The 14,745-nt window shown below is 34.7% G+C and overlaps 1 protein-coding gene across 1 annotated transcript in view; it reads left to right on the top strand.

Moving 5' to 3' along the window:
- LOC129265608 (tRNA (32-2'-O)-methyltransferase regulator THADA-like) overlaps positions 1 to 14,745 on the top strand; it is a 37,919-nt gene that overhangs the window by 2,077 nt on the left and 21,097 nt on the right. Inside the window, exons 2-12 of the mRNA XM_064101340.1 lie at positions 2,251 to 2,351; positions 3,055 to 3,185; positions 6,896 to 7,086; positions 8,099 to 8,147; positions 8,482 to 8,666; positions 9,095 to 9,189; positions 9,689 to 9,912; positions 11,871 to 12,042; positions 13,034 to 13,103; positions 13,589 to 13,782; positions 14,481 to 14,642. Coding sequence (XP_063957410.1) covers positions 2,251 to 2,351; positions 3,055 to 3,185; positions 6,896 to 7,086; positions 8,099 to 8,147; positions 8,482 to 8,666; positions 9,095 to 9,189; positions 9,689 to 9,912; positions 11,871 to 12,042; positions 13,034 to 13,103; positions 13,589 to 13,782; positions 14,481 to 14,642 — 1,574 coding nt within the window. The remainder of the gene's footprint in view (positions 1 to 2,250; positions 2,352 to 3,054; positions 3,186 to 6,895; positions 7,087 to 8,098; positions 8,148 to 8,481; positions 8,667 to 9,094; positions 9,190 to 9,688; positions 9,913 to 11,870; positions 12,043 to 13,033; positions 13,104 to 13,588; positions 13,783 to 14,480; positions 14,643 to 14,745) is intronic.

Raw genomic sequence — 14,745 nt, 5'->3', positions numbered from 1 at the left:
TTTCTCTTTTTACCTCATAAAGTACGCTCCATACATCAATTCTACAATCAGTAATAAATAAAACATTATTTGATCCCCTTTTATTGAAATATATGATTTTATGAAAAGTTGTCATTCCGAAATAAAAGGTTCAGGTGACGATGAAGACTAAATATTTTTCCGATACTATCGATATCAAACGATGTCGCGGACTTGAAAGACAAAATTGCCTTCGTGAAACGGAAAGCGCTGATTTGTCGCCAATCTTCCTATCTCGAAAGAATGGTCCTAGGACGTTCCTACGTATCGCTCATCTCGTCATGCAACAGGCCCCAAGTGTCTACTGAGGTCCTGAGCTGAGGAGGGCGTGAAACAGGCCCAAAACGAACAACATCAAAGGGCTCTGCAGCATGCAGCCGAGTATAACCTTGAAGATGAAATTAAACTTGGATGGATTGATGTTATTTTTATCTATGTCATTGACTTTCTTTGTGCTAGGTCTAGACAGAATTTGTTTCTTGTAATTTTGACTAGAATCTAACGTCAGATAATGGAACTACCAAAAAACAGAGACTGATAGTGATATCCGTCTAAAATAAATCATAATTTGTAATGTAAAGTTTGTAAGTTTTTTATTTTGAACCCCTCGTTCCACGACTTCTGGTAGCTGCTAGTGTTATTATGCAGACTTCAAAAATGTTTTTCATTCTTCTCAAAGACAGGCAAACTGAATTCCGTTTACAGAATTTCATTATTTGATGTGGAAGACTACACTAGCACCTTGGCATTTTGAGGAGAGCCCTTCCCCCTCTTGTCTGAAAAGGTTGCAGTAACGCACCATTCCGTTCTCAACACAACACTTTGAGATAGTTTAAAATAAGATCTGAATAGATATATGTTCATCACATCTAGGGCCTATTCATGATCATGTTTAAATGTATAATCTTTTCAAGACACTAGTACAATTTCATGTGTTAATATAATTTCTTTGATGTCTTTATTTTCTTATATAACTTAATTTCCAATGATTTCATCTATTTTTTAGATCTTATGCATTCATCTTTTATATGCAGATATTGAAATTAAAGACAAGGATTTTGAAGAGACTAATGAGTTGAAAAGAGGAAAATATTGAAAAGATGAATGTATACTAGTGAAAAAGCTTTACTACAGTGCGTATCAAAAAAAAGTTTACACTTAGAAAAAATCCTGTAAAATTATATATGTGTAATATCCTGAAGATTTTTCCACATTTTAACATTGGTACAGATCCATTTAAGCAAATGACGATATAACTGTCGAAAAATATTTCCGCTTGAGTGAGCACCACTTTTGAAAAATTAGTGAAAAATGATTTGCGCAGAACTTGGAAATAGTTATGCGAATAAAAGTAAACCTTAATCATGAAGAACACGTGGAATTTAGCTAGTAAAATTGATTTGATGATATCTTTTAGCTTTTTAAAGTTGTTTCCTTGCCCAAAACACTTCCAAGAGTGCATTGAGCCCCACCCCACTCCCCCACACACCGATGCCATCGTGGCGATATTTGCTTTACACTGAGCTGTGATTTACATAAAATGGCTTAGGCTTCATTTTCATTTTATTAATCATTATCAAGCTTGGGAAAAGTGTGGAGAAACAAGTATCAAATGAAAAATGAAATGTAAACCCACTTTAAATGATACAAACTTAGTGAAAAATGCAGGAGATGTCTGATATAAACTTTTGTTCAGATTCAGTTATGTCCGCAGATCCAGCTGGCACATAAAAGGGTAAAGGTTGTGCTTACCAAGTGTTGAAATTTCAATTTGGGTGGCAAAATTGTTACAAAATGCTTGAATGTATCCGTTTTATTTCAATCGACTAAAAGTGCAAAGGAAATGTATGAGAAATGTTTTGCAGGGTAAGTTTGATTTCACCCTTTCCCCTTTACACAGCGTGAAAACGAGCATTTCTGCGCAAACAGATTTCTGCGAGCTCTACGAAAATGGACAGTGCTCACTCAAGTGTAACATTCTGTCAAAACTTTTACTTTCATTGGATAGATGAGACCCAAACCCAAGATTATCTATGTGAAAAAATTACCCACATGTTGTATATTTTTTAATTCCCAGGGCTTTTTCAAAGTGTAAACTTTTTTTGATACGCACTGTATACTGAAAAGATGTCTTCATCAAAAGATGAGAGGATTGAAGTTAATCTATATCTGTTGATGAAACAAGAAAATCATATCTCCTTGTTTTATAAAATATTGTTTTATGAAATGCAGGATGTGAGGTTTCAGAGATGGAATTTCATTTTCCGTGGAGGCCATTTCTGCAAAATTTGTCCAAAGACTCATCAAATAAATGGGCTGCTCACATTAAAGAGGTAATTATTATCAATTTTAACGATATGATATTAAGACATTATATTTATATCCCGCACACAATTTAAGAGGACACATACTGTTTCATTAAGGCAAGCTGTTTGTAAATTATGTGAGACTTTTCACTGATTACATTTTCTTCTATTTCTTGGATGCTAAATCAGATTTTCATTAAGTTTGAATCCCATCAGCTACTCAGATGAAATATGATCTTTGGGGATTAAAATACTTATTTTTAAAAAGCTTCTGTTTGAAAAAAATGAATGAAAAAAAAGGGGAGGTATTTATATGGAATGCTCTTTCATTACGGTATGTTAAAACAAGGAAAGTTTGTGGTAGGACCTTTTATAGCACAAAAACGGTCACCAATGAATCGATAAGTTGCTTGTGAAGTCATGCATTCCTCCAGAACAAACTTGTTAAATGGTCCTTAGCAGCGGTAGTGTCAAATCATTTCAAAATAGGCCTTAGCTCAACAATAAAAAAAGACAATTATTTTCATTATCATCAACTCATTATTACTGTGTTGTGGTTTGTAAAATGTGTGCACACAGAGGCATGTTCAAATATTATCGTCCAAAAACTTTTGATCTTGAGTGCACTCATGTGAAGGTTCAAATCTTACTTCCACATACTTTCTCATATCACAAAAAGGAAAATTGAAATAAAGTTATTGAGATTTTTTGTCTTTTCACTTTGATTCAGTTTGGTTCCTACATCAAGAAGTTGGAATGGAAAGATGTAAAGTTTGAGGAAGTTGAAATTCTTTCTCATTTTCTGCCAAGACTGTTTACTGTTTTAGACTCCAAAGATTTAGGATGCAGAGCTGTGAGAGGGTAAGAATATTATGTTATCATTCTATAAATAATCATTAACTTGATAAAAAATAAGTAGTAATGTGTTTCAATATGGGAATATGGGAGATATATGATTATAAATCATAAGCTAATTTTAAAAGAAAATATTAAAAATGAAACTATTAGTGCATCGTTCATCGTCTGTTCATCGTCTACGATGCAGCTAACTCTGGACCTCGAACCTCTACAAAGTATGGCAACCGCACTTTTTCTTCAAATTTACCCCTTCCCTTTGGAATAAGCTACCCTCTTACATTCACAATGCCATGTATGTTAGTCAGTTTAAGACCCTACTCAATGTTTAATAAATGATTTGTTGTGGGTCGGTCAATTGGAGGTGCACACCAATTTTGATAATTATTAATAGTTGTATTAGCTTTGTTATTTTCCCATTCCACTTTTTTTTCTCCCTCGTATAAACTATACACAGAACACAGTGTGCATAGAAACACCCGAAGTAAGCGCCTTATAAATGCTATGTATCATTATTATACATCTGAATACAAAACAAACATCACTATGTCAGTATGATCATCATCATTGTTATGATAATATTCATCATCTTTGGCATCAGTCTGATAAAAAAAGTAGTATCAACTCACACGAAATTTATAAATTGACATTTTTATCAAGAGATTTAATATCACAAGAGATTAGAATCTAAGACCAATTGCATGAAATAATCTTTTGCAAGGACCATGGGGCCTGTTGCACGACGAGATGAGTGATACGTAGGAACGTCCTACATGTAGGACCATTCTTCCGAGATAGGAAGATTGGCGACAAATCAGCGCTTTCCGTTTCATGAAGGCAATTTTGTCTTCCAAGTCCGCGACTTTGTTTTTTTTTAGTGTCTGAAAAATATTTAGTCTTCATCGTCACCTGAACCTTTTATTTCAGACTGACGACTTTCATGAAATCACATATTTCAATAAATTGAGATCAAATAATGTTTTATTTATAACTGATTGTAGAATTGATGTATGGAGCTTACTTTATGAGGTAAAAAGAGAAAAAACTTGAAAGATTCACAAACATAACTGGATAAAATCAAAATTTTCATTATAAATTTCCCTTATTTAGAACACGGTGTCCTTTTAGAGACACCTTTCATTGATATTTCGACGAAAGAGACCATTGTCCGACATAAAAATTGAATTAATTAAGTAACTTTGACATTGTTTTAGTTCAGTATTCTGATTTTTTTATAAAATACTTATTTATAATGATAATTTTGCAAATTATGCATTAAATGTTATTTGTTGAGGTAAAAATAGGGTTTGAATTGGAGTAAACAAAGTCAACGTGTCTGATTGTATGAGACTAAAAAGGAAAATATGAGAGGCTGCGCGTGAAAAATCTAATTTATTTTATTTGTCAGATATAACGCAAGAAATACAAATGTGAGTGTTGTAGAGTATAAACATACCTTTGCATGATGAGTAACCGAAGACAAGCAAAATATGAAAATTGTTGCAAACATGTCCAAGTGGGTAAAGTAATGCTTTGCAATGAATAAAACATAGAAAAATGTGTGAAATCAATCCGCAATGGAAAAATACTATTTACATAAACAATGCTAAAATGACAACAATCATAAACGTTGGTCATATTTAAAGTTGATAACTTTATGGAAGTTTATATAAGAATATAAGCTTTAAGAATATAAAAAATATATATATGTGTAACATTTCCAAGTTAAGGAGTCGAGACTACATTATTGCTTTAACATGACATAGCTAGGGGCCGATAGGGCCTACCCTACGATTTAAAATGGACTTTTCATAATCTTTTCTTTTATTGGTACAATGAACTTATCTTCATTTGTAATGATTGTGATGGATTCGTAAGCTATAGGCCTAATCTATATCTTAAATTCAGCTATGTTATTATTGTAGATTCTCATTTTGTTTCATTCACCACCTGAAGTTAGCCATCAATTAATTTTCATCTCAGCAGAAAAAAATTGTAATGAAAATGAAATGAAAAGAAATAAATGATTTAGCATGTTAAGTAACATCTTAGTTTTGTATCGTGTTTTTTTTTTTTTTTTTTTTTTTCTGAACGTTATAAACACCTTTTATTACCATACATAATTTTTTTTTTTTAATTTGTTTTCATATTGTTTATCTAATAATCTGTGTCAGAGAGATTGCCGCCCATTTCGATATTTCAAGTTTAATTGAAAAAAAAATGGAAAAGGGGTGGGGAAAAAGACAGGAGGGAGAATAAAAGAAAACATTATAAAAAGATTATTTGGGCCTATACCCCAGAGAAGGTAAAATGACATCCGTTTTGGGTCGTCTAAGACAATTTGCCCCATATAAAAAATGACTTGGCGCCATCCCAGATAAAATGCATGAGAGTGCACTCGAATGACCCCCCAAAAAAATGTTTAAAGGTGACATGTCAGTGTGGCTTGCCGTCGGTGGCGGGCGGTGTCAAAAGAAGATCATGCCTACGTAGGACATGTCTGGAGGTGTCTTTCCAAGGACCATTCTTCGTATCGCCCAAATTGGCTTTGTGAAACATTTGAGCGATATCTCGTTCTTACGTAGAACGGTTCTACGAAAGACCCTTTCATGCAACAGGCCCCTGATTCCTGTCCCTGGTTTATTATGATGCACCATAGAAGACTCATTTCAAATATTATTGTCAACTAGTATTAAACTTAATCAGCTATATTCAATTACATAAGAGGTTATTCATAATGATGAAGGTGAATTTGATAATGGAGATGGAGATGATGGTGGTGGAGATGGTGGTGGTTGTGATTGTGGTGATAATGGTGGTGGTGGTGGGGATGGTTGTGTTGGTGGTGATGATAATGGTTTTCGTTTGGTTGTGGTTGTTGTGGTAGTGGTGGTGATAATGGTGGTGGGGGTGGTGGTGATTGTGGTGGTGGTGGTGGTGATAATGGTGGTGGTGGGGGTGGTTGTGATTGTGGTGGTGGTGGTGATAATGGTGGTGGGGGTGGTTGTGGCGATGGTGATAATGGTGGTGGGGGTGGTTGTGGTGGTGGTGGTGGTGGTGATAATGGTGGTGGTGGGGGTGGTTGTGATTGTGGTGGTGGTGGTGATAATGGTGGTGGGGGTGGTTGTGATTGTGGTGGTGGTGGTGGGGGTGGTTGTGATTGTGGTGGTGGTGGTGATAATGGTGGTGGTGGGGGTGGTTGTGATTGTGGTGGTGGTGGTGATAATGGTGGTGGGGGTGGTTGTGGCGATGGTGATAATGGTGGTGGGGGTGGTGGTGGTGGTGGTGGTGATAATGGTGGTGGTGGGGGTGGTTGTGATTGTGGTGGTGGTGGTGATAATGGTGGTGGGGGTGGTTGTGGCGATGGTGATAATGGTGGTGGTGGTGGTGGTGATAATGATGGTGGGGGAGGGGTGATTGTGGTGGTGGTGGTAATTGGTGGTTGTGATTGTGGTGGTGGGGTGGTTGTGATTGTAGTAGGGATGAAGGTGGTGGTGAATCTGGTGATGATGTTATAAGGATTGAGGTGGTTGTTAATACTTAAATGATAATGGCAGTACTGATGATTGTGGTGGTTAGGAATTTGATGATGATCCACTAAGATACATGTACATCAACATTAAAAATATGTCCATATCTAGTCTTGTTATTCATGCACAGTATTCAAATGAGAAAAGTAGGCTAAACAGATCTTCATTCTTGTGATTTTTTTGTAGAATCCTTCAAAGTTTACCAGTTCTTTACCATGAAAATGTAGTGAATACCATGGCAACCCTGCTCTGTGAAACAATATCAGCAGTGGACAACACAGACAAACAGCAGATACAAAATATGCTTTGTATGCTTCGGACTCATCTTGAAAATTTCAAACTAGGAGAAGAATGTGTTAAACAAGAGGTTATTGTTGGTAAGTATAGTATGTTGGTTCTTTAATTTACATATATACTATGACATGATCAGTTTTTATGCCCCCGCAGACGAAGTACGGAGAGGGCATTAAGCGTTGCCCCTGTCTGTCCGTCCTTCCGTCCGCCCCCCCACTTGGTTTTCCGTGCAATAACTCGGATTAAAAAAAAATTTGGTGTGTAGGTAGATGACACCAAAATACAGGCTAAGTATGAATTTGGAGTCCGCAGGTCAAAGGTCACAGCTCATTAAATATGCAAGTTGGTTTCAGCATGATAACTTATGAAATATTCAACGAATTAAAAAAATTGGGGTGTGTAGGTAGATGACACCAAAATACAGACTAAGTTCGAATTTGGAGTCTGCAGATCAAAGGTCACAACTCATTGTATATGCGAGTTGGTTTCCGCATGATAACTTTGGAAATATTCAACAGATTTTAAACATGTTTGGTGTCTGGGTAGATGACATTAAAATACAGTCAGGTCACATCAAATGACCTGGGAAGCGTTTCATGAAAGGACTTGTCGGACGTTTTATCCGACAAGTCCTGATTTATCTGACAGTTGCTATAATAACAGTGCTTCTCAACCAATCAGAATCCAGGAAAGTTGTCAGATCTGACAACTTGTCGGACGAAAATATTGATGAAACGCCCCCCTGACTGTCATATCTTCTGTCAGAGATTATTATGGAAAGGGTGAGTCTTCAGGTCAAAGGTCTAAATACTTTTGTGAGTAGATCTAATTATACATATATTGCAGAAAACATAGAAATATCGCCCCAAACTGCTTGTTTTATCCCTAAAAATAATATAACTCCTCTTTAGGAGGTTGGTTATCCCTCTTTCATGTTTAAAAATAATCAGAAATTTTTTGAAAAATCACCATCCCTTGCATTGTTGTATGACAATGGCAGCTTATTTTCTCATCATAAGACATTTAAACTTGATATGGATCATTTCATGTTTTCTTACAATATCTAATTTATATTGATTTTTTATTTACTTACAGTGCTGTCCTTTTTGGCGGAATCATTAGCTGTTCTGGTTTCAGAGAGTAGGTGAGAAAATTCTGTTGAGTTTTATACAGCTTTGACTTGGAAATGGTATTAGGCCAAGAAAAAAAGAATACAAATTAACGAAGAGTTTCAAAATAATTTAAATTATTTGAAAGTACAAATCCATAATCCCCCTTAGAAATAATCTAGTGTCAAAATAGTTGAAACTTTGTGAGATCTGAAAAACAAATGAAGATATTCTGAGTATGCTGAATATTATAAACATTCAGACTGTAGCATGGCACAAATACATGTAGATTACTGATCAACAATATGGTATTCAGTCAATAATCATATACGCTCATTTGGATGACTTCCTAATTCATTTAAACATTAGATCTGATAGCAGTACCCTACTTCAAAGTCAGGCTATGCAGCAATGCCTAGTGCTAATAAAAACAGGTTTGACCGTCATACAGAAGTGTTCATCCTCTATTACTAGTAGAATTGAAGCAAGGTGTATGGAAACCTTATCATCCCTTGAGACTTTGCTAAGACTTCTTGCAACAATTCTCAAAACAGGTGAGTTGTATTCTTTTGATTTTGTATAATTGTGTTAATTTTTGTTTCCAGAAACGTTGCATTCATGAGCATGTGATAGATTTCATCAGTTCATTTATTATAAGATAAATAGAAGAAATTGTTTTCTATTGATTTTTGTTTAGCAGATTGCTGAATGAATCTAAGCATGACACTTTCCATCAGTCTCTCCAGTTCAGTAATAATCAAATGGTAGAATTACAGTGTTCGATATATTAATATAAAATCTTTACTGAAATTTCAGACAGGCTTTAAATCAGCTTGCTTTACAGCATGGCCATCTGTAATCTTTCAAAATGATAACGTAGTGATTGGACCATCATTGACAATTCTTCTATTTGAGTTTTTCTTTGAATAACTACAGTAAGAAATCAAAGTAAATGACTCATTCTCAATTTATGTTAATTTAGACATGTTCTTAGCTGACTGTCGAAGTGCTGGTAGTCTGATGTTTGCTTTGATCTGTAAAACATGGATTCCGTCAGGGAAACATCTTGTTGATATGGTAAGGGCACATGCACTAACAATGGTAGTACTTCATACTATAAAGCACCTTCTCATCAGATACAAAGTGCATTAAACAAAGAAAGAAATGAGGAAAACACTGGTAAATTTGTAGATCATACCCATATCAAAAATTAGAGACACAACTCTTAATATGGATGTTATAAGACAAACATGTTTAAATGGATCTTACTGGATTAGTTTGCAAAAAAATGTCCATTTGGTTTGACATTTTATTACCAAAAGAAGTGTAAGTAACTGTGAGTTGATTTTGAGACCAGGACGAATTAGGATTGCGGAAAGAAAAATAAAGAATTGCTAGAACAGTTTTGGTAAGGGATTTATGTTATGTATCATGTAACTATTCTATTCCTCCATTTGGAAAGATTACTTGAAATTTTGAGTTAAAGAGGATGATGTGTGAGTTATGTCTTCAATTCCAGTTATAAAGAATTGAAGGAGAAAATGATGATTTTGTATTACTATCATATTTTTTGCAGGTAGCATCAATGTTCCATTATTCCAAGACTTCAGCTGTTGAATCAAGCCATCTCCATCATCTCACCTCTGATCTATGTCAGAGTGTACCTGATCTATCTTGTTTGTATCTATGCCATGGGTTTATAGTAATGTTAGAACTACAGGATCTGATCCAGGATCTTGGCCAGGGTAACACTTTGATGTTAGATGTGTTCTTCCCTCAGATTTATCAACTCACACAACGGTAAAACATCTTTTATCTCCATAGTGTAGTAGGTTTCACAGTACACCATGTATCTTTCATGTATCATTCTTGAGCAAGTGTTGGTCCTGAAAAGGACCAAAGTTTGGATGGTCCTTTTGAGGACCAACACTTACCCAAGACAGTATACAGTGCAATGAACTTGTTTCTATTTAAAGGGGAAGTTCACCCTGAAGAAAAGTTTGTTGTAAAATAGCAGAAAAATAATAAAAAATATTTGTGAAGGTTTGAGGAAAATCCACCAAAGATTAATTGAAGGACAAGTCCACTCCAACAAAAAGTTGATTTGAATAAAAAGAGAAAAATCCAACATGCATAACAAAAATCTGATGTAAAATGAGAAAGTTATGACATTTTAAATTTTCGCTTAATTTCACAAAACAGTTATATGCATATCCCGGTCAGTATGCAAATGAGGAACTGATGACATCACTATTTCTTTTGTATTTTATTGTGAGTGGAAGAGCCGTGGTGTAGTGGTTCTGACTCTCGCCTTGTAAACAGAGGGTCGTGTGTTCGAATCCCACCGCGGTCTAGCGTCCTTTGGCAAGGCGTTAATCCACACTTTGCCACTCTCGACCCAGGTGCTAAATGGGTACCCGGTAGGATGCGAAAGATATTGTATGTTTGATTTTGCCAGCGCCATAATGAGGCTGCGATGAATGCAAGGAATGCTCCCCAGGGAGTGGAAATTGTGCACTTTTCGTGCGGGATTGAAATGAATCCAATGACCGGGGTAATAATATGCTGTAACGCGCTTTGAGCCATTCTGGGAAAAGCGCTTTATAAAAATTGGATATTATTATTGTATGAAATATGAAATTTTCTAATTTTCTCTTCACATGTAGTGTGAAACAAAGTTTTATTTCTCCCTGAACACGTGGAATTACCAATGTTCAACATTTCATGGTTCACTCAAGGTGGTCCTTATTGTCAAATCTGTAAAAATTGAAATATTGTATAATTCAAACAATAAAAACCAAAAGAAATAGTGAAGGACATCATTGATTCTCTCATTTGCATGTGACTAAATTTTGCATATAACTATTTTGTGAAAAATAAGCGAAACTTTAAAATGTCATAACTTTCTTATTTTACATCCAATTTTGATCAAATTTTCATCATTATGCTTATGTGATTTTTCTCTATTGATTCAAATCAATATTTCTCCAAGGTGGACTTGACCTTAAGAAAGATATTTGAATTTTAAGAGATTAAGAAAGATATTAGAATTTTAGATTTGGATTTGTGACGTTACAAACAAGCAGCTGCCCCATATGTTATTTAATATAAAAAGCATAAATTTCAATTTTTTAATGGTTCATGATGACTTTTTTGTTTTCTGTTTAAGAACGTGTTTAGAATGATTTGTCTATTGATATACTGAAAGTACAGTAAAAATGACATTCCATTGATTTTTACCATGTGATATGAAGGAAGGCTGCTTGCATATGACGTCACAAATCAAATAATTGAAATTCTAATAACTTTTTTATTCTTTGATGGATTTTTCTCAAACCTTCAGCAATATTTTTAATTAATTTTTCTGCTATTTTTACAATAGACTTTTGGTCAGGGTGAACTTCCCCTTTAAAGATAGCACACAGTTAAATGCTGAACACCATGTTGTAATAATGGGCAATATATCGCTTCATTTACTTATTAGGCAGTAACATTTTTAGTTTGAAGAATATAAAATGAAATAGCTTCTGTCTTATAATCATTAGAATAGATCAAGGTCAAAAATTAAATGGTAGATGTAAGATGGTAAAAAGTTAAATGTTAACAACATCTTCAATTACTTTATCAAAATATTTCAGTATTCTTTATCTAAACTTATCTTCATTATCCATATGTTTAAGATTTTGAAAAGTACTAATTCTACTTGAAGGAATTGACTGTATATCTTCCATTATATTTCATTTGCTTTTCCTATGCAGCCTTGCTAATTCTAGTTCATCATTAGCAGCAGCCAGGACGCTGTGTCAATGGGTAGAGGTAACAGCGAATGCGGTAGAATCAACGCATTTAATGAGTACACTCTCTGGTCCATCACCTATTCCTCAGAAGCTCCTCATGTATGTAATGACCCATTGGGACCATCCGATAGATGTAAGTTGTTAATTAGTTTTAAATATGTATGACTTATATAAAAATCAGTTTCCTTGGCCTGTATTCTGAAGTCGGGTTTAACTTAAACTCAGGTTTAAAGTTGTGGTTTAAGTATGGGAAGCCAAAAGTATCAAAATTTTTATCAAGTTGTACGTTTCTTATGTTTACTCTTCTCTTTCCTGATTCATCGATGGTGAAAACAATCATCTATTTATACTTCCTAGATAATCATGAATGATTTAAGAGCCAAATGAGCTGAAATATGATATCTCTACTGTTAGTGATTTATGTAACAATTGGCCATCCATACTTAAACCCGACTTCAGAATACGGGCCCTTGTGTTTATTTCACAAAAAAATGGCATTTCAATTTCCAGCTGTGTATGATATAATAACATATCACTGAATTGGTCAGATTACACTTGGAGACGCATTCTACAATGTGATTATTGATGAGATTACAGCACTTGAGAATGACTTCAAGTTAGACTTTTGTCTTTATAAAACACCTCTTGGATTAGTAAGGGTTTGAGAAGAGATGATAGATAAAGGAGAGAGGGAGATGAAAGAATAATATGATTGGGTGATAGTGAGAAAGGTTTTTTACAGGGACTATCCTATCCAGTAGGTAACATTTAACTTGTTGTGAGAAAGGTTTTATACAGGGACTATCATATCCAGTGGGTAACGTTTAACTTGTTGTGAGAAAGGTTTTATACAGGGACTATCATATCCAGTGGGTAACGTTTAACTTGTTGTGAGAAAGGTTTTATACAGGGACTATCCTATCCAGTGGGTAATGTTTAACTTGTTGTGAGAAAGGTTTTATACAGGGACTATCATATCCAGTGGGTAACGTTTAACTTGTTGACACTGAATTCTGTAATTCCCATAGTTCTAATGGTTCAAATAGTCAATGGATTAACCTGTTGACTTCTGAATTCTCTCATTATTTGCAGCTCAGTTGTTAATATTTTGTGTCTTTTCACAGGGTATCCGTCATCAGACCAAAGCAATATTTGAAGGTGTGATGAAGCTACATGTCAAGTCTCTTGAAGGCAGTAAGATTCACTCATTATTGCCAATTTTGATTGATAGTGCTATCAATCTGTTTATTGTCCTTATATAAATACAATACCAATGGAAGTCATACATGTATATGTATGGTCTCCCTTCTCTCATTTGTATCATAAAAATGAAAGAAAATTGAAGTGTTCTTTGCCAGTCATATTGATGCTTGGGCAATATATTAAAAAAGAAATTTCAGGAGAGTAAGAAAACGTTATTGCCAAAATAGAGAGCTGAAACATGACTTAATATCACTGGATGTATTATCTAGTTACATCTGAATGGATTTCATGTCAAAGGTTACAAGACACAGTAATTATCATCTTGACAATTTTAGAAGCAAGGTACATAAATTTTGACTTCATGCAGTCAAGAATCAATCTGTATTTGTAATTGTACTCCTCTTGCAACTGGAGCTATAAACATAAGTGATCTCTAATGAAATTAAATTGAGAGCTGTTTTCTTGGTTTATAACAGTTGCTGCACACCAGGACCCTTTCACACTAGACATACTATCCACACTAGTAAACAGTGACTGGCATACAAGAGGAAAGTATGGAGTGTTAGGATGTATGGTTGAGGTTGTAGGAGCATCTCATGTTATCAACCTTTATCCTGGTATTCTTCAACAACTTCTGACAGTGATGAGTGAACATGCCATGGCAACACATGTAAGTTTCATTATCATCATCATCATTCAAATCATCTCATATCTACAGACATTTTTAAACATGGAGAAGTCATTTGTCAGCTTAGAGCAGACGATCACGAAGTAACAGAGATGTCCCATTTTGACCTAAAATTCCCTTTTGAAAAATGAATTCTTCCTCTTGATATCATAAATATGTCATGAATGAACAATAGACCGCTACAGTACAGTATTCCAATCTATGCATACACACTTCAGTCACAGACATGTGGAGAGTACTTATTCTATTTGCTTGATTTATTGAAGCTTGATGTTTATTATGAAGTTGAATTGAAATAGTGTTGCTATGTCAGGGGTTGCATGTTTGTGAGTTTTAGGTTTTTGTTTCATATTACATATACTTGCACATGTTCACATTTTATTTATTTCTACGAACTGGCTAAATTGTCATTTCATTTTCCCCATGTTCATTTGTTTGTTTAATGTATCCTCTCACAACATCTATTTGGGTCAGAAACATACGTTCTTTGAAGCCAAAAGATTGATAATTTCCTTAATCCAGGGCTGAAATTAATCAGCTTTCATTACAGTATTCATTTTTTTTCTGAACATTGTTATGCAAATGTTGAAGCCTCGATATTTGACAAAGCTGTCACTTGAAAGTGAACTCAAGGGCATTGATGGTCAGAGATGCGTCAAAGAGTCATATTTTCCTTTCAGTCATGTGAAGTAATAGAGAAACTCTTCAACCAACACAAGAAAGAATTGGAACAGATGAAGGGTAATGTTTCAATCATGTGGAATGAAACTTGGATTATACCAATCCTAGATGTATTGAGTGACCAAACCAAACCAAACAAACAAAAAGGATTTATTATTGATGTGAGTATTATTCAACTTCAAAATCTGAAAGATATTTACTTTCTTGTCATGGATTCAACTCAGGATTTCATTTAAACTTTGCATTAATGAAGAAAAATGGCTG

The sequence above is a fragment of the Lytechinus pictus genome, chromosome 7 (assembly GCF_037042905.1).
Source record: "Lytechinus pictus isolate F3 Inbred chromosome 7, Lp3.0, whole genome shotgun sequence".
In the NCBI taxonomy this organism is placed as follows: Eukaryota; Metazoa; Echinodermata; class Echinoidea; order Temnopleuroida; family Toxopneustidae; genus Lytechinus; species Lytechinus pictus.
This window is presented reverse-complemented; position numbering and strand designations above follow the sequence as displayed.